The sequence below is a fragment of the Grampus griseus genome (assembly GCF_964374135.1).
Source record: "Grampus griseus genome assembly, chromosome: 15".
Classification (NCBI taxonomy): domain Eukaryota; kingdom Metazoa; phylum Chordata; class Mammalia; order Artiodactyla; family Delphinidae; genus Grampus; species Grampus griseus.
In genome coordinates this window covers 26119281-26138916 of record NC_139009.1, presented here as the reverse complement: position 1 = coordinate 26138916, position 19636 = coordinate 26119281, and the positions used below count along the sequence as shown (strand labels likewise).

General features: G+C 38.6%; 1 protein-coding gene across 6 annotated transcripts in view; it reads right to left on the bottom strand.

Annotated features, from left to right (window-relative positions):
- Positions 1-19636, bottom strand: part of LTBP1 (latent transforming growth factor beta binding protein 1) — a gene marked incomplete at its 5' end in the record, with an annotated part of 426899 nt that overhangs the window by 22519 nt on the left and 384744 nt on the right. For all 6 annotated transcript variants that reach the window (XM_082672355.1, XM_082672356.1, XM_082672357.1 and 3 more), the window contains 5 exons: positions 9225-9395; positions 10370-10510; positions 11185-11313; positions 13202-13288; positions 13996-14172. In XM_082672355.1, coding sequence (XP_082528481.1) covers positions 9225-9395; positions 10370-10510; positions 11185-11313; positions 13202-13288; positions 13996-14172 — 705 coding nt within the window. The remainder of the gene's footprint in view (positions 1-9224; positions 9396-10369; positions 10511-11184; positions 11314-13201; positions 13289-13995; positions 14173-19636) is intronic.

The following is a 19636-nucleotide window of genomic DNA, read 5'->3' as shown; positions in this document are numbered from 1 at the left end:
GCTGCACTTGCTTTGATCATAATAATCAGGATCTATGATCACAATGATAAATGCTTTCATACTTACAGAGTATTAATTACCCTAACCTCAAAAGAGTTCTCAACTTCGCATATAGGAAACTGAAGCAACTCGCCCAGTGCAATTGACAGAAGCGATGCCAAAAGCAGAACGAGATCCCTGGACTGCCCACACCAAAGGCGGTGACCACTCACTGTGCCTCACATGTAGGATGTTCCAGAGTTGTTATTAACATTCTTTGGAAACATAGTTCTTGGAAAAGCCTTTAAACTGTGACTGCTGAAAGGCCTTTTGCAACCACTGCCCAATTACAATATTTTTTCAAGTTTAGTCCACGAGTCAAATCCCTGTCTTCCTTCACACCTCCAAGGGTATTATGAAATTTCTTACACTCAGATCTTTGGGAACAGGTAAGAGCCATGCACAGACAGGAAAGAAATCACTAGCTTAACTGTTCAAAAACAGATTCCAGATTCTTTCACTCTTGCAAAACCATATGAAAAGACGGGGTAGATAAGTTACTAGGAAGTATTAAAAAATAGTGTGTCACAGGAGATGATGAATTTATTACATAAGGATGTTATCTGTACATTTGAACGAGCAACGTTGAGGAATGAACTTCTAATTTAGCGGTACAACATAATTTTATATCATGTCAGTTCTACAGAATTTTACATTTCCTGTAAATACAGACTGTACGTCTGCTCCAAAATTTATTGCCTAGATGTTGCCTTGTAGGTGGTTCAAGTAAAAAATGAAATGAAGGAATACGTAGATAATTTAACTGAAACTGAAGACAGGCAAACTATAAGTAATTTAGACTGCATTTCAGACACGGTTCTTACTAACTGTACCTTGCATATAATAGTTTACTAAATATGTTGTTATTTGACTTTTTAAAAAATAAGAATTAGACATAAATCTATATTATGATCTATAGGATTCTTTACTGACAGAATTGATTTCAATTTTTTCTTATGCCGTAATGATTGTATTTTTCTTCCTGGCACTCAAGGACAAGGATAATCTCTATTCCCACAACCAGAGTTTTCTTATCAAATCTATCTATATATCTATATTTTTGAATTGCTCTCTGAGCAAAACTGAGAGGACCGATGCCTCCACATTTTGATTGACAGCAGCGTTTCACAAAAAATTTTAAGCATTTGCCAATTTCTTTTGTGGCACTTCAGTTTCCTTGGAGATTTTTTTTTTTTTAACCCCACTGTGACCTTTCTATGCCTGACCTGCACCTAGTACTTCAGAGGTTAAAACACCTGTGGTGCAGTACACTGTATCAACCAAGAGGTGGCAATCTCTCAACACACTAAGTTTCCCCTCAAAATTTCTTCTACGTTTTAGATCAAGACTTTATCAATTCTTTATGTTCCGTTTGTTCACAATAAGTCTAATTATTTTAATAATTTACTTAACAGAAGTCTAATTATTTTAACAAGATAACCACAGACACTGGGATCCCTGGGTACTTTAGATTCCAGTGTTCAAATGTGTTTAATTTTCTTTCATTTGCAGGTCAATAGGTTTTTATTTCCATGAGACAATAGCACCCTACATATCTTGTAACCCATAGGTACATTTTTCCAGAAAATTTTGAGTTTATACTTTTAAGAGTAGCAATAAATAAAAACATTAAAAGTTCATTTTATCTGTGTGCTAGGCATCACCAACAGTTTAATTCACTGAAGATTACTGACTTGCTTTAATCCATTAATTCATCAAGTATGTATTGTTATCTATTACGGCCACCGTGTGCTCGACTCTGATACAGAGTCTAAGTTGGCTAAGCTTACTGACTGGCTCTAAGGCTGTAGAGTTTCTCTCTAAGCACACAACGCATGAGGAAATTGAAAAAAAATCTCATCTTTAACTTTTCACTTTGTTACTTTTATATTCTAAGTGATACTATTTATCTAAGATGTGCTTTGAGATCTTGGGGAGATAGGGACTGGGGTAACACTAAAGTGGTTGATAGCACGGATGCCTAGATTTGAATCTGCCACTTCCTGGTATCTGACCACGGATGGTAATCTTGTGAGTCTCAGTTCCTCTCCCCCCAAAAGGAGGTAATTATATACTTACCTCATAGGATGGCTTGGAGAATTAAATATCTTAATTGATGGTAAGCCTCTTGAACGGTGCCTGGCATTGTGTTATACACATGTCAGCTACCATCATTTTTTTTACTCAGGTGGACACCCAGAAAAACCAAGCTACATAAAACTCGTATTCAATAAACTCCAGATTTGAGGGTTCATGACTTCCTTCTAGCACGGCACTGAAAATTTCCAGAAAGATCAAACAATGACCACCCTTTCTCATTCAAAATATGGACACAGTGGTTTGTCTTTCCTGACTTGGTTTTTCGAATAGCTTTTTCTCTCAGAGGCTGACCATGATATCGTGATAAAGAACCCAAATTTGATGGTCCTCCCAAAGCAGTTCAGCCACTCCCCCCAAACCAAGGGAAAAAAAAACTTTTTTAAGAACAGGCAGGATTAGAGGGTATTGAGAGGGGCAGGAGAAGAAGAGGATGCTGGGGCAGGAATAAGAGAAACTCCAGGGCTTCCCTGGTGGCGCAGTGGTTGAGAGTCCGCCTGCCAATGCAGGGGACACAGGTTCGTGCCCCGCTCGGGGAAGATCCCACATGCCACAGAGCGGCTGGGCCCGTGAGCCATGGCCACTGAGCCTGCGCGTCCAGAGCCTGTGCTCTGCAACGGGAGAGGCCACAGCAGTGAGAGGCCCACGTACCACACACACACACACACACACACACACACACACACACACAAAGAGAAACTCCAGAGGCTGAGGAGGGGGAGGATGTCAGGACACGACCACTTCAGCAAACTCACTGCCGGGCTGCCCTCAACCATCTGAAACCTCCTAATGCCTGATGTCTGGCCTCCCAGACTTTAGCTGAGGATTAAAATGGGAGACCCAAGCAGCTCCAGAAATGTACTGAATGGTACAACTAGGCAATTCTTCTCATGTAAAGTTACCCTGACACAATCCATCAGCCTCCACTCACTCACCCTGCATGTGGTACCAGTCTGCACCTGGTACCAATCTGCAAGTTGCCATCTAACTTCAGAGAACACTATTTCAGGAGCCACTCCTACCTCCTCCAACTACCAGTATTCTCAGATGCAGTTGCTGCCTTAGTGAGAATTAGTGCCCATAACCTATTGGACCAGAAGTGTGAAAGCCTGTTTGGGAGCCAAAGCTTTACTTTACACTGCACTTTAATGCTCAAAGCTGATGACAAGCACTGCGATTTATTACTTAAATTCCTCCAGCACTGTTTCCATCAGTAACTAATTGTTCCCCAAAGCAGTGCTGCATTCCTAGGGAAACTGGAAGGTTCAGTGCCTGACAGGCTGGAATTCATCCAGTGCTTTTATTAACAAATAGACAATATGGTCCTTTCTCAACTATCATGTATTCCTGAAGAGCAACATTTAAAAGGCTCAATGGCAGAATGAGCAAATCAGTTTTAAAGTTCACACATTCTCTGCTTCCTCTACGAAAAATTAATAACGGCATTAAAGTCGGTTTTAACAAAATCCGGCTGAATGCTGCTACGTGTCTCTAGAACCTTGCTAGTGTGGTCTGAAGACCAGCAGCAGCATTGCATTGGGACTTAAGAATGCAGAATCCTGCCCACCCACCTCCACCTAGAAACCAGAATCTTTTTTTTTTTTTAATAACATCACCAGGTAATTAACATGCCCATTAATGTTTATGAAGCAGTGGTCTAGAAGAGAAAGTTTTATATGAGGACAATTATTTCTGCATTTGTCTATCCTTAATTTCTTAATTCATGTTCAGATGCTATTAGGTAAGTGTGTTTTTCATAAGAACCTTCGATTTCAGTTACATTTGAAAATGCATTTGATCTGACTCACCCGGCAGTAGTAGCATTAGGTGCTACAACCTTCTAACGCTTACTACGTGTCAAGCACTATGCTAAGTGTTCATGTATTAACTGATTCTTCCAACAACCCTGTGAGGCAGGTGATATTAGTTTCGTGTGAGGAAACTAAGGTACAGAGAGACAGAGGAACAAGGCTGTGTAGATAGAAAGTTGCCAAACCAGGATTCCCACCCAGGCAACCTGGCTTCAGAGTCCATGTGCTAACCCCTCTGCTCTGGGTCTTGTTGCTTGCTATACTCGGGCAGAAACATGCTCAACGGGAGATGGTTTGGTGTAGATATGACCAGAACATCAGGTACCAATCAAGGAAAGGCCAGCTAATCACAGGGCCTCTGGAAAAATTGCTTAACTTTGCCGTGGGCTTCTCACTGGATTCAGGGTAGAGTATCCCTAAGTCTAGCTCAAGGCCCATAATTTCAGGAGTATAAAAGAAATACTCCTTCTGGGATGTCTAACTACTTCCTAAACTCCAACAGAAACAGAATAGTGTTTTTCAATATGTGTTTCCTGGAACCCTGGGGTCCTTCACAGATACCTCGAGAGCCTAACTAGTTGTTCTCCCTACCAGTAGCTCCAGCAGCTTTGATGTTAATGAATTTATATATATCAGAAGTTAAAATAATAATTCAGTTGACAAAAGACTACCTTTTTCTAAAAAAATAAAAGACTGAAAATCACTGATTTTTGAGGATTTGGCTGACTGTAGACTAGTGATTCTTTTTGGAAAATTTATCACCAGTACTGTGCATATATAAGCTAGAAAGAGCGCAGCAAAGATACTAAGCTTTTTTTCTTTTAATTTGGCACGTGGTACCACTATTTCCTCGTACCCCATACTTTCCTAAAAATATTATACAGTATATATTTGTTCACATGGATTTGTTTGAATTTACATTTAAAATTTTGTTTTGTAAAGCCTCAGTTAAAGATAATTGATGCAATATTCTAAAATTCATTTCTAACACCAAAATAACTTGAATATTCTTTTAAAAGCTTAGTCAATTAGATTTGATTTGCAAAGGCAACTAGCTCATCAGATTTTCATTCAGTAAATACTTAATATCACAGCATCAGGACAGGGACAGAATAAAATGAAAATACATGCAGAACCTTTCATAAAGAAGTTTCCAAAACCCAAATGTTGGGGTTGTGGACAGAATACGCACAATGCTCCTACAAATCAGCAAGAAAAAGACACAAAGTCCAACCAAAGAAATGAGCAAAGGATATAATTCACTGACAAAGGAATACAAATCATCTATAAACAAGGAAAAGATGCTCCACTTCCCTAGAAATAGGGAGACGCATATAAGATACCCTTCTTACCCATATGATAACAATTTTAAAGACTGAGAATATCTAGTGGTAAAAGGGTATGAGGAAAAGGCATTTCAAACACTGTCAATGTGAGTGTAAATCTGTCCTGTATTTTTTGGAGAGTAACATAGTATAGTATTTTCATTTGTAGGAATTTTCTTATCAAGACACTTCCACAGCTATATGTAAGATACATATGTGAAGGTTCACTGCAGCATTGTTTATAATAGGAAAATCAAGACTGGGGAAGGGCAGGGGTTGGGGGAGACAGACAGCCCAAATGTCCAGCGCTGGAGGTGATTAAATAAACTATGGTACAGGCATACCTTGTTCTACTGTGCTTCGCTTTACTGTGTGTGTGTGTGTTTTTTTTTAAACAAATTGAAGGCTTGTGGCCGCCTTGCATCACGCAAGTCTATTGCACCATATTTCCAACCACATTCGCTCACTGCCTGTCTGTGTCACATTTTGGAAATTCTCATAATATTTCAAACGTTACCACTATTACTATATTTGTTATGGTATTAGTGATCTTTGATGTTACTATTGTAATTGTTGTAGGGTGCCACAAACCCCACCTATATGAGACAGTAAACTTAACTGTTGAAACAAAGGATTTAGAATATTACATAAAACTAATTGAGAAAGCAGCAGCAGGGGTTGAGAGGACTGACTTGAATTCTGAAGGAAGCTCTACTCTAGGGAAAATGCTATTAAACAGCATTGCATACCACAGAGAAATCGTTTGTCAAGGCAGGATCAATTGAGGTGCAAACTTCACTGTTGGCTGTTTTAAGAAATTACCACAGTCACCCCCATCCCCAGCAATCACCTCCCTGATCAGTCAGCAGCTACCAACAGCGAGGCAAGACCCTCCACCAACAAAAAGATGACTTGCTGAAACCTCAGGTGATGGTTAGCATTTTTTAGCAATACAGTATTTTTAACTGTCATGCATATTTTTTTAGACATAATGCTATTGCACACTTAACAGACATAAACACTGTACAGTGTAAATTTAACTTTTATATGCCCTGGGAAACCAAAAAACTTGGGTGACTTGCTTTATTGCAATATTCACTTTATTGTGGTGGTCTGGAACTGAACCCATAATATCTCCAAGGTATGCCTGTACATCCATAAAACAGAGTCTGTGCAGCCATTTAAAAGTTACCATCATACACACTAACAAACGTAGTAAGGTAGATAGCTAGTGGGAAGCAGCCGCATGGCACAGGGATATTGGCTCGGTGCTTTGTGACAGCCTGGAGGGGTGGGATAGGGAGGGTGGGAGGGAGGGAGACGCAAGAGGGAAGACATATGGGAACATATGTTTATGTATGACTGATTCACTTTGTTATAAAGCAGAAACTAACACACCATTGTAAAGCAATTATACCCCAGTAAAGATGTTAAAAAAAAAAAAAAAAGTTACCATCTTTCACCAGTTCTAAGATATCCTAGATTTCAAAATACATCCTGATATAACAGACACTAAAATGTGAAAAAATTGCTTGTGGCCATTAATAGATGCCATCAATTGTAAGATACCCCCAATTTCAGAGATGCTAACGCATAAATCAAAAAACGTGTGCCTCAGATCGATATGGATTTCAGCTTTAAATATTCTCTTAAATATAAATTTATAATAATATGGATTAAAAATATAACAATAATTAACATATAGAAAAAAGACTTGGATAATTAAAACCAACTGTTAAGAGTGAACATCTTCAGAGGTACAAGCTATTAGGTATAAAATAAGTTATAAGGATATATTGTACAACATGGGGAATAGAGCCAATATTTCACAATAACTATAAATGGAGTATAATGTTTAAAAATTGTGAATAATTACATTGTACACCTGTAATGGTACATTACATGTACCATTGGTACATCAACACTGTACTTCAATTAAAAAAAAAGAGTGAACACCTTCAAGGAGCAGAGTTCAGCTGTGATGGGGTAGATGGAGGGGGACATAACCTCTTTGATTAATTCTTTAGAAGAATGATATATTTTTTTAAAAAATTAAACAATATAGCACAGGGAGATCAGCTCAGTGCTTTGTGACCGCCTGGAGGGGTGGGATAGGGAGGGTGGGAGGGAGGGAGACGCAAGAGGGAAGAGATATGGGAACATATGTGTATGTATAACTGATTCACTTTGTTATAAAGCAGAAACTAACACACCATTGTAAAGCAATTATACTCCAATAAAGATGTAAAAAAAAAGTAAAACATACATATAAAACATGCAAAAAAAATTAAACAATAAAAACACTGCCTAAGTAGAAAGGTTTGAGGTATTCAAGCATCGTGAGAAGATGACTCAAGTCATATATTATAGTCACTTCCTTAAGATTTCACCTTCTTCTCCTTGTGGCAATTGCCTCTCAGGACAGAGGCTATAGTGACACTAATAATATACCCCACTCCTTGTGTTCCTGCCCTGTCTACAACCTCCCAGTTCTCACAACAACCCAACAAGACAGATGCCTCCATTAATGAGCTGCATTGGGTGAGGTTCTTTTTCCCCAAGTCACGCAGCTGCTGTGGGCAGTTCTGAATTCCAGATCCAGATTTTCTGGCCCCAGAACCCAACCTCTTTCCATTTCTGGGCTACTATCATTACCATCTATATCTTTAACAGGTTGCTCTTCATCCTTTGCTGTTCCTTTTCCTTTTCTGGCATTTCAAATTACTTTCTTTTTTTGTGCTACATTGGTTTCAGTTACTTCCAAGCTTAAAAGCTAATTTATTATTAAATATCTTGAAGATTACATTCTAATTAACTAAAAATTAATGCAGTTCCTCTTTTCAAGCAATTCTTCCCCTCTTGGCCATTCTGAGAATTTGTTCATTATAAACTCTTTCACTTTATATCCACACAGTATTTTTCCAGCTTTAACAAATCGATTCTATAGCCAAAGACAAAATGCTATACTGCACACTTTCAAGTGCTTTCCTTTAACAGGCAGTAAGTAGCTGCAGCGTCAAGGAGAGAAATAAGCAATCAGCGCACAACCCAACAGTCACCAAGTAGCCCAGCCTGGGAGCCAAGAGTCAGCACCTTCCAGCCCTCCTCCCACACGAGGAGAGGGGAGGAAACTGAGAGCTTAGCCAGTCCCATTTTTTTTCCATTTGACCAAAGGTTTTAACCCCAGGTCTAAAACTTGAAAGTCAAGGAGATTTGTTCAAGTACATTTTACTTACTTTCTACTCTCTTCCTTTATGGTTCTAACCCTTCTGTGATCTCTCCCACAAAGAGGTTGACATAAAAACTTGGGCTTTGACCTAGACTGTCTATATTAATACTTTTTGCTCTAAGTAGAAACTGTTAGAAATGAGAAGGACTGTAGGGAAAAAAAAAAAAAAGAAGTATCAGGAAATATAAATTCTAAAGACCTATGCCACCAACTGCTAAGATGCATTATATTTCTTTGGGTTATTTAGCATTCTTTGGGGAAATGGAATGAGGGTTTCAAAAATTAATGACAAGGGCTTCCCTGGTGGCGCAGTGGTTGAGAGTCCGCCTGCCGATGCAGGGGACACGGGTTCGTGCCCCAGTCCGGGAAAATCCCACATGCCGCGGAGCGGCTGGGCCCGTGAGCCATGGCCGCCGAGCCTGCGCGTCCGGAGCCTGTGCTCCGCAACGGAAGAGGCCGCAGCAGTGAGAGGCCCGCGTACCGCAAAAAAAAAAAAAAAAAAAAATTAATGACAAGGTCTGGATTGGAGGTAAACCAGGAGCCGGATGTTATGCAGTCCTGCTCTTCCACTCCCTAAACACGCACGCGCGCGCACACACACACCCCTCTGATGAAAGCAAGCTATCAGGAGTGCAGGTGAAGATATATAAGTAAAAGAGGATTGTCAGGCTCCAAAGGATACTTCCAAAGGCCTGCAATAGAAGGAACTAGGTAAGGGCTCACCTGAATCTTTCATGGGGCAGAGGGCGCACTGCATACCCCAGGCCTCTCCATACAAACAGCAGCACTCAGTATATGTTGTCTGCTTGCCAACAAGAGGCCGGCTACACACATACTCATCACTCAGATGTTCCCAGCACAGATCTTGGTAGACATCGGTTTCTTCAATTTGTTCTGAAAGGGAAGACATGGTTCCATGACAATTGCACTGTTATTCCTATTTCATAAACACTGTGGTAGAAGCCAGCGAGTCTCAAAGTTTCCATCCCTATTTCTAAGAGTGACTTCCAAGCAAAAGTCTGAGGCCAGTCTGGGTCTTTCCGTGGATCAAACCTCTGTCATCTCCAACTGGGTGTCACTCCAATCAGCTGAAATTCAACCTGCCCATCATGTTCCAATTAAATCCTTCCCTCTGTTGCTTCCATCATTACATAAAACCCTCCACTGTCTTGCCTGTACTTCATAATCCTGATGGGCTTCTTATTCTTCTGATCTTTGATGTTTCACATTTACTTGTCTGTCAAATCCTACCATTTCTTTCTACATAAAATTTTTGGGATTCATCCTTTTTCATCCATTTCATTTGCCGAAGCCCTGAACTAGTAACACTTCATCCTAGGGTCCTTAACGCGAACCTTTCTACTTTCCAATTGATTTCGACCAAAGCAGTCTCCTCAATTAAGCCACTGATCAGTCAGCGGCACATTACCTTCTCGGGGATGAACAGGGATTCCTACCGATGGACTTCAGAGCCCTCCACCAATCTGATGAATTCTGCCCTCTGCTCTGTCCAGCCTCACCTGTGTCCTCCAGTCCAGTCAAGCAAACCTAATTATTTTTCCCTCAACTTACATCTTCCTCAGTTGCCTTCAATGGTTCAATGTGATCAACCCTCAGACACCGAACAGCTCTGCCATCTGCTCAGCCACTCTGTATTCTGTTGTCCATTAAATCAGTATGTGCAAGGTGTTAAATCTCCTACATATTGATGATATGCATCTTATTCTTTCTCTCAGCATCTCATTTTAATTATTTCAAAATACCCAAGGAATCAATTTTTAAATTTTCCAACAGCTAACATTTCAGTCAAAAGGAAAACCTTATGACATTTATTTGGACACAGACTTGCATCTCATATCCAAACATACCATGTGATTCAGTTGGTCGGATACATCTTTTTTCCGAAGCATCCAGGACCATTGGGTGGGTACAGAAGCAGTTATAAGAGCCTTCTGTATTAACGCACTGGCCATCAATACAACTGTTGGGGTCTTGACACTCATCTATATCTTAAGAGAAAAAAAGTGAAAGAAAATCAGCAATCAGCTGCACCTCATACACTTAACCAAACTTAATACACTGCTAAATTTAGTCCAGATTCCAGGGGCTGCCACATTTTAATCAGCTATACGTCATCATCCAAAAGAGAACAGCTCCGACTATAAAAATGTTAAGTTGTATTGATTGGAAAAATAACATTGCTCTACAGCTGCTGACATTAAATAAGGAAAGAAAACATTTAAGAACAGGATACGCTTAGAAATTTAAGATAAAATGTCTCTTTATGACAGTTTTAAAATTATTTCCTTTTGCTATGTTTTTCTGCCTAGTGTATATGGTTTTCTGCTTAGGCATTAAAGTCTGGGTCAGTATTTAAAAATGACTTTCAGTGCATGGTATGAGTGATGAAACAGGAGGCTCCCCAGACCAAAAGAACACTTCAGTTATACCAGTGACCTGAATTATAATTCTACATTGAATATTAACTCTTTGAAATCTATTCAAATAGTAGTATGAAGAGTTTTTATTTTCTTAAATATTGCTCAAGAAAAAGATCCATAAAACATTTACAGATCTTTTCAACACATGATTTAGATTCAAAGAAATTGTTTTTATATGTAGCATTACTTATTTTTTCCATGTATTTGCATAGCACATCACACTATATCCTCTTAAAACTTACCAAAGCACTGCAATTTGATGGGATCATAGTATGTCCCCTGCTTACAGTAGCATTCATAACCAGGCTGAGTGTTCAAACAGAAGCCATTTTTGCAGATTTCTTGTCCAAAAAGTAGGCATTCATCTGCATCTATGGGGGAAAAATGGAGAAATATTTAGAAAGAGGAGTTATTTGGGGATTTTCAGTTAAATAGAAGAGTCTAATCAATATTGGGCAAGTTAGATATTGTAATATTTATATTACAAAGAGTCTTAAAAACACAGCAATATCAAATTCTTAAAGTTAGGACTAATTCACAGAGGTAGAAATATAATCAGGCTTCTCTGTTTAAGGAGCAATGCCCAAAACATTATCAGAGAAGGTATATTTGTAAATAGAGCTTCAGAGATGCTACCTCGTATCTGAGGAAATAGTCTACGGGTTCCATAATGGCACCAATAATATTCTCTGAAGAAAATAGCCTTTAAGACACGTGCCTTTCTATAAATGTATATTTTGGCCCATTAACTAGTTGAGATGAAGAAAACTCCCACGAAGAGTTTGATGCAACTTGATGGAAGTCTTCTTTCTTGATAATGAGCTAATGAAAGCACAGCTGCTAAGAATGCTGGCAGACCCATTCCTCCACAGAATTTACAGAGCTTATTGTCCACAAACCTCAGTTTACTCAATGGTAAACTGGAGATAAGAGGAACATTGACCTGATAGGATTGAAAGGATTCAATGAGAAAATCCATGCAGAGGACTCGGCATACTCTCAAAAAGTGTGATCTATTGCTTTTGTGCAAGTATTATTAGCATCATTTCTAACATTTTAAAGCTAATGTCATCTAGTCCTCATTTAAAAAACTGGAGACTTCATAGATAAATTGCTCAAAGTTACACAGCTGGAAAATGGCAAAACCAAGTCGACAATATATGACTGTTTGAATCTAATATTCTTTCAACCATTTACAGCACTGCTAAGATAGGGTGAAGAGGAATTTATTTTTATTTTAAAAAAGAGGATGACTTTATGGTGAAATCAGGGCTCCACTTCATAGCACAAAGTGAAATTTAACTACATCTCTGAAAGAACATAGTATATGATATTTGCGAATTTGAAAACCGTTAAACACATTTTGCCAACTAAGTCCTGTTATTTCACTGAATTAAATCATAGATGTACTTAAAAACACACATATGGAATTTCTTATCCAGCTGCTGAATTATACCATGTTAGTAAAACACTGGTTTGAAAAAATGGATAGACAATAAAAATGTTTTTAGTCTGTTTTCCAGCCACTTAACAGTTTTCAATATTAAACTGTAAAGAAAAAAAATCACTTTGTATATAAAAGGTCATAATATCTCTATCACTGAAATGTTAAAAGTTAGTGGTTAATGAGGAAGTACTCATATCTGTAGTTTAAATTTCACCAAAATTAAAAAGCTGCATTTATTTTAGAATTACAGGCTAATAGCATTAAATATATAAAACACACATCTACTTCTGCTTTCTTCCTTTCCATTCCTTATTATTAATCTGTGGCCATTAGTAAATGGTCCTAGCAAAGTAGGATGCTTTCTAAAAAGACAAGAATCTTTGCTTTGTTGATGACCATTAAAGGCCAACATGATGATGGTCAAATTTGTACTGGTCCTAACATATAATTTCTAATATAATTCTACAATGAAAGAATGAATTTATTAAGTACAAAATTTTTTGTTAAGTACTTTTACATATGTTATCTCATTTAATCCTCATGATAACCTTTGAAACATTATTCCTATCTCAGAAGTGGAAACTCAGAATCTTAAGTGAAGTCCCACTGTCATACAGCCTTAAGTGTTCTAACGCCCAAGGCACGGTTCTCCCTAGAGTCCATTGAAACCGTCTTCCAATGGTAGGATTCAAGGCTTTGTAATTAGTTTCCATGGCTGAAAAGAATTCTTCTTCTGCCTAACCCAAGCCACGCGTTTACCTGGATGTCAAATATGCACACACATTGCAAATTAGTTTCTGCTTGATTCTGACCTTTATAGTTCTCGCCATCAACGTCGTAAGAGGATTCTCCAGTGGGGACAAAACCTTTCCCTCTAGGACACATTTCCGTGAATTCAGCTGATTTCAGGAGAGATAAGGGGGAAAAAAGTTGAAAAAAAACCCAAAAACCAATATCTTCCACGAGTATGTTTTAAATTCAGTTTTGCTTTCTCAGACTCAGAGACTTTAAGGCAAATCTTGCCATCTAAATTCAGACAAATAAATTCAGCACAATCTCAAAAATTACAGACTAGGTGCAAATAAACCTAATGACTTCATAAGTATAATTTACAAAAAACCTTGCTAGTTCACCCATATATTATTTACACATGTTTCAGCTATGGGTACGATGGTGTGTTATGACCACTACATTACTGTGGTCTCTAGTATTTTCAAATTTCAATAAGAATCCAAAATCCTAGCTTAAATATGCAAGCTCCAGTTAGGAATAATGCTGTGTCATTGTTACCAAAAATGATGAGTTTTACCTTACAAATGGAATAAAACTGAATTATCTTTCTGCCAAAATATTATATGGAATATCACTATAACAGCATATTCTGTGAGAAACAGAAGTTTAAGAATTCATACTGAAGTGGGATAAGGGTATGGGTCCAGCCCTGAATGAAACCCACTCTAAGGTAATCTCACTTCAATTAGACAATGGCAGGTACCAGTAGATGTTACCATTTCAAGGCTTCAATAACCCAAATGAGAACATTCCAAGGCCCATGAACACCACACAACAAATACCAGTATGAACACAGCACTTAGCTAATTCTTACCAGTCCCCAAGACCGGGCAGGGGAAAATCTCACAGTTATCTCCCCACCCAGCACCAGAGGTACAGCAGCATTCTTGTTTGGTGACATTGGGGGCCAGCACGTTGTCACAAAGACTGGCGTCGTTTAGATTATAGTAGCACTCTTTCTTTTCTTCTTTGGGTTGATCTACTTCTAAGTCTAAAAAGAGCAGAGAAAGTAAAAAAGAGTGTTGACAGGATACATCAGATCCACCTGTATCACAACGGAATTGAAAACACAGTGGTAAAAAAGAGCGGACGTGCCAATGCACTTCATTTACAGAAAGCTGCTTTCCACTTTATGTTGGATTTTTCCACTTCAAGATAAAAATGCACGTGAATCCTGAATTTTGGTGGATTTCTAACCCACCCCAAGAGTGTAAGTCTGTCAAAATCATTTCCCTTTACCTTAACCGATTACTTTATTCTTGTAAATTTGGCTGTGAGTACAGTTTCCATATCTGTTTTCTTGCCAAACACAGGGTCATTCTTTACTGAGCTAGAACACCTACGTAAATCAATGAAAATATTCCCCAACACTGGACCAGAGATATGGGGCCACACATAATATTTAACCCTTAGATGGTTATAGAGATAACCATGCCCCCCCAAATTTTCTAAACAGTACAAAGCAGAAGGAGACAAATAGAAAAACACTGCAGTAACCTGAGTCTATTAAAAGAAACGCTTTCATTACTAGAAATCTACTTACAGTGCTGCAAATACATGATTCTGAATGAAATAATAAGAGCCAGCTAATCCTCGGGGTAGAATTTCAAGGCTGGGTTCTAGTCCCAGCTCAAGTGTGTCCTAAAGAATACATTGATATATTTCAACAGAGTCTGTTTAACCCTCTGTGATAAAAGTCAAGGTGATATGATAGAATACAAATGATAAGAACAACTCCAGCTACTTTCAGTTAATACTAAAAATGATTTAATTCCATCAGATTTGAAGTCTACAAACAAGTTTGTGCTTTTCAAAAATGATAAAAAAAAACTCTTCCCTACTAAATGCTATAGAGTTCAAATTACTGCCTATGATCCAGTTAGAATTTCTTATTTTAATTTTATGCTATGTCAGATAAACTGACTACTGCCGTCACAATTACTTAGATTAATACTAATGAAATATTTTCATTAGAACTGCTATCTACAGATTCTTAACCCAAAGAAACTATAGAGACAAGGGGATAACACTTGCCAGTAAGGATAAGACTTTAATCTCAATACCTACCTTTTAACAAAAAGTTGGCAGATCATTATACTATGAGGAAAGTTTAATGATTTATTTTCATAATAGTTTCCTATATATTTACTTTGGCAGGGTCAAACTGACCGCGGAAACATGATTAATATGTCATATAACAAAGGTATTCTTAAAATGTAAGTTCATAAAATTCTATCAGAAGAGCTACTGCCCTTTGTTTCCCCTTATGGCAGTAAAAGCAAGCAAAGCTTCGACGTACATATTACTCCCAGAATGCAGAATATCAATGAGAATGTAAAGGAGACCTCTCACCCTTGATTCTGGCTAATTCTCAGATTATTCTACCTTTGACAATTCAGCTTGGACTCTAACTTAGTCTTAATAGCTGATGACGAATTCAAACCTAGAATAAGTGTCCAGGAAAAAACTGAAATGAGGATTCCTATGCAGTTTATGAAGTGGTTTTAAATCATTTCCTTGTGTGTGAAATTGGATAAAACCTGCCACATCCCTCGTCTCAACTAGCTTTTCAAGTGTGCAGGGGACAGACATGTGCTTTGCCTGCTTTCATAGAATGCATCACCATCACCAGTTCATTCCCTTCAGGAGGGGCTCCAAGCTCTTACACAGGGTATTATTGAGGAAAATTAAGGGTAGGTATTTTAAATTAATATGAAATCAATCATGAACGCTGTAAAAAATTTTATAAACTTTCTCCCAATATGTGTGAATAAACTGACAGACTATTACTATGGACAATTCCACTCATTCAGTTTGCCTAAAACACAGTTATTAACGAATGCACTTACAAATATAAATCAAGTCAGCAACACAACTAGAGTTTTGCCAATCAGGTTTACAGTCTATGTTAAAAGAGTGCTCAATAATTGTTTTTCTCTTTGTACAAAGTTGTAGATATGTCACAGTTTTTATTACAATATGGAAACACTGTACAGTAACAGTTCAATGAAGGCTGCTATATTCATAGGTAATTAGAGACCACAGGCTTCTGAGTCAAAAACTTCATATACATTTAAACACTATTTCTACCATGTTTTTTTATACTCACAGAAATAAAATAGTTTTTTCTTTTTTCTTTGGAAGGAAACTCAAAGGTGACTGCATAGGGAAATAATCAATACCACTGTATTATTCAGGTTTTACACTGGTTATTACAAGTTTTGCTCTTATTTTCTTTCCAAGCAGTTTGAAGCTTCAGTGTTTACACAGCTGAAATTGAGGGTTAGTCAGGCCCTCATCCGTGTTTGGAAAGAGATGCAAATTCCTTTCAAAAAAACTGGTCCACAAAGGTCATTCTGTGAAAAGCTACAATTTCCTTATCTTCTTAACCTTTAAATAAGTAACCGCCTAGAGCATTTTTCCACAGGGGGAACACTCCGATCAGTAAAGACATGTAATGTGATTTCTTTAAAAAATCTCTATGAGCTTGTCACTGTCGTTAGGGGAGAAATTTTTCTATCCCAAAATAACTTTAAAAGATCAAATCAAAAGTTATAGAAGGTGCCAAGCTCAGAAAAGAATGAATTCTATTTTTCGGAAAGATTTTATTAATAAGGTTAGCCATACTTCATATCTCATGCCACAGACTTCTAGGAAATATATTACTTCACCTCCAGTATTTTCAGATTTGATTTTTCAATATGTATTAAGGGGCTTCCCTGGTGGCGCAGTGGTTGAGAGTCCACCTGCCGATCAGGGGACACGGGTTCGTGCCCCAGTCCGGGAAGATCCCACATGCCACAAAGCGGCTGGGCCCATGAGCCATGGCCGCTGAGCCTGCGCGTCCGGAGCCTGTGCTCCGCAACGGGAGAGGCCACAACAGTGAGAGGCCCGCACCGCAAAAAAAAAAAAAATGTATTAAGAGGTTAGCTTAACATCTGTGTATAAAAAGCAATGTGTATATTTTAATCCCAGGGGTATGTATGGCTGGTGATAAGAAATGAGTTTTTGGACCTCTCATGTGTGTGCCTTTTTTGAAGAAACTTTCACAGATGCCTTTTCATGTGATACACAAAGTAACTCCATGAGCTAGACGGCACAGGTTATAGAGCATCCTCACTTTTTGGAGGAGAACATTTAGGTTGGGTCCGATGTCCAGTGCCTAATGCTTTCCCTAAACCTCTTCTATGGGGCTCAGCTTCTTAACATTTCAGCGAGCATGAGTTTGTTTTGCTTTGCCTTTGCCCAGGGGGCAGCAGATAATCCTGCTGATGTAGAGTTCAGTGACAAAGCAGCATGCAGCGTGACCTCTTCCCTTGCTCTGAATATTTAAAGACAGTGTTTGAGCAGTAGGTACCACTGGTGAACTGCCCTTTCTAGAAGCTCTTCTCTCTTGCGTCGTCAGAAAGAAGAGGATGTGGGTGTGCACTTACAGGATTATTTCCTGCTTTAGTCTTTCCCTAAATATGTCTAATCTTAGGTTTGCTGTTGGAGTGGGGAGATCTGGAACATTTCTTTGGTTAGAGTGGACACAAACATTCTAAATGGCCCTTGCCTTTGCTTTCACTTTCCATTTGCAATATTTTCTGAAGGGCTTCAGATGCCAATCCCCTCCATATCCTTCTGAGACAGGATGACGACAGGGACCCAAGAGTCACATCACAAATAAGTGTGAGTAAACAATGCCCCCAAATGAAACACCTGCCCTAGTCCTGAAAAAGATATCAATTTATAAAAGTCTGTGTCTGTAATAATGTTCAGCAAATGACTTTGAATAGGATTACTCAGTAAGCTTTATTCTCTTTATTTTAAAAATCACCACAGGCACTAATGTTTTAGTATATGTGCTGCCGAAGCGAGCACAGCACTAATGTTTTATACCAACTCATAATTTTATGAGAAAAAGCATTCCAGTGTAATAATCCAAAGGGAGTAAAAGAGAACTTGGAAATTCATTTTTTTCCCCTAGTTTTCTCATTCAAAGACTTGGAAGATGAGAAGTGTGTATGTGTTTTAAAGAAAGCCATTAGTGAGTTTCAGAAAATAAGCACTGACAATAGGAATGGACTGAACATGAAGGGATGCAAATAAAAAGGAAGATCGTAGAAAGGTGGTAACTTCAGATAGTAAAAGACGTGGAAGAAGTCAAAATAAAGTTTAGAAAGTGAAGTACAAGAGCAAAAATACTTTCAAAGCAGTGCCTGTCCTTAAAGAGGTCAATCAGGTGGTCAGGTATGACAGTGTAAGGAAAGCAAGCTGGGTGTGTAAGCCACACTGTAAAGGGTCAGGGGGAAAGGCAATCCTGGAAGGCTGCCTGGACGAGCTGACATTTTGAGTCAAGTTCTTGAAAAATAAACTTAAAAAAAATTGGCTAGAAAGTAAGGTGTGACAGAGGTGAGGAGGAATAAAAAGTACAACTCTCCTTAGGTCTGTGTGGGTAGAGCGGGCAAGGGGAGAAGTGGTCTGTGGAAGGAGTCACAGAACTGATTTTGAGAATAAGAGAACAGGGCAGGGATGCATTAACATGTGAACAAGTGATAGGTGTGTTTGTGACTTAGGTGCTGAGGCAGAGGACAATGCCAGTCTATTGGAAGAGAGTCGCCTCAGCCTTGCCAGGTGGAATGGAGGATATTTTTGGTTTTGCTTTTTCTGGTGAAGAAGTTAGAAGACACTGGGAGGAGGGAGCCTGGGATAGGAACAGGCTGGGGAGACGGTGAGAAGTGAAAGTCTCAATGATGGAAATATTATTAGAAACCGGAGAAGTCAGAAGAAAAGCGGGCAGATCTCGGTGGAAGAAGAGACTCCTGAAGGCAGAATAAAGCAGCTCAGAGAAAGAAAACCAGGAGACGCACACTGGGACGAGGTGCAACAGGCAGCACAGTCGGAAAGGAGATGACGTCACAGCAGCATGAGAGCTGTCACAGCAGCATGAGAGCTGTCACAACACCCGCACACGTGCATGGCGAGGCCCTGTGAGGACGACCTCAAGAATAAAGCCACATCTGCAGCGACATGTAAAATGTCTGGAAACGTTTAAAAGGAACTGTACAAACCATTCATCTCCAGGCCTTATTGGTAGTGAATTCTAGGATACAAAATGCGTTTCTAATGCAACAGTGTGGTGTCTCTTGTATTAAGAGGATAAAATGGTTTGTGTACATGGTTTACTTAACTGATATGTCAGTTCATTCAAATATCAACACCTCTTTATTAAAAACTCATTTTAGATACTATACACAGCAAGCATAAAACTTCATGAAAATAAAAGCACCATTTGGTAGTAAACTCTTCTTACTCTTGTTTTTGAAGGTGGGAAGAAACCTGACTTTTTTTTTTTCTTAAATAACAAATGAGCATATCTTCCTCAGCTTTAGCTGAGGAGTAAGACCTCAGGAGTTTTATGGCATTTTACAATGTCTGCATTCTAAATACTGTGGTTTCACTGTCTTTAATTT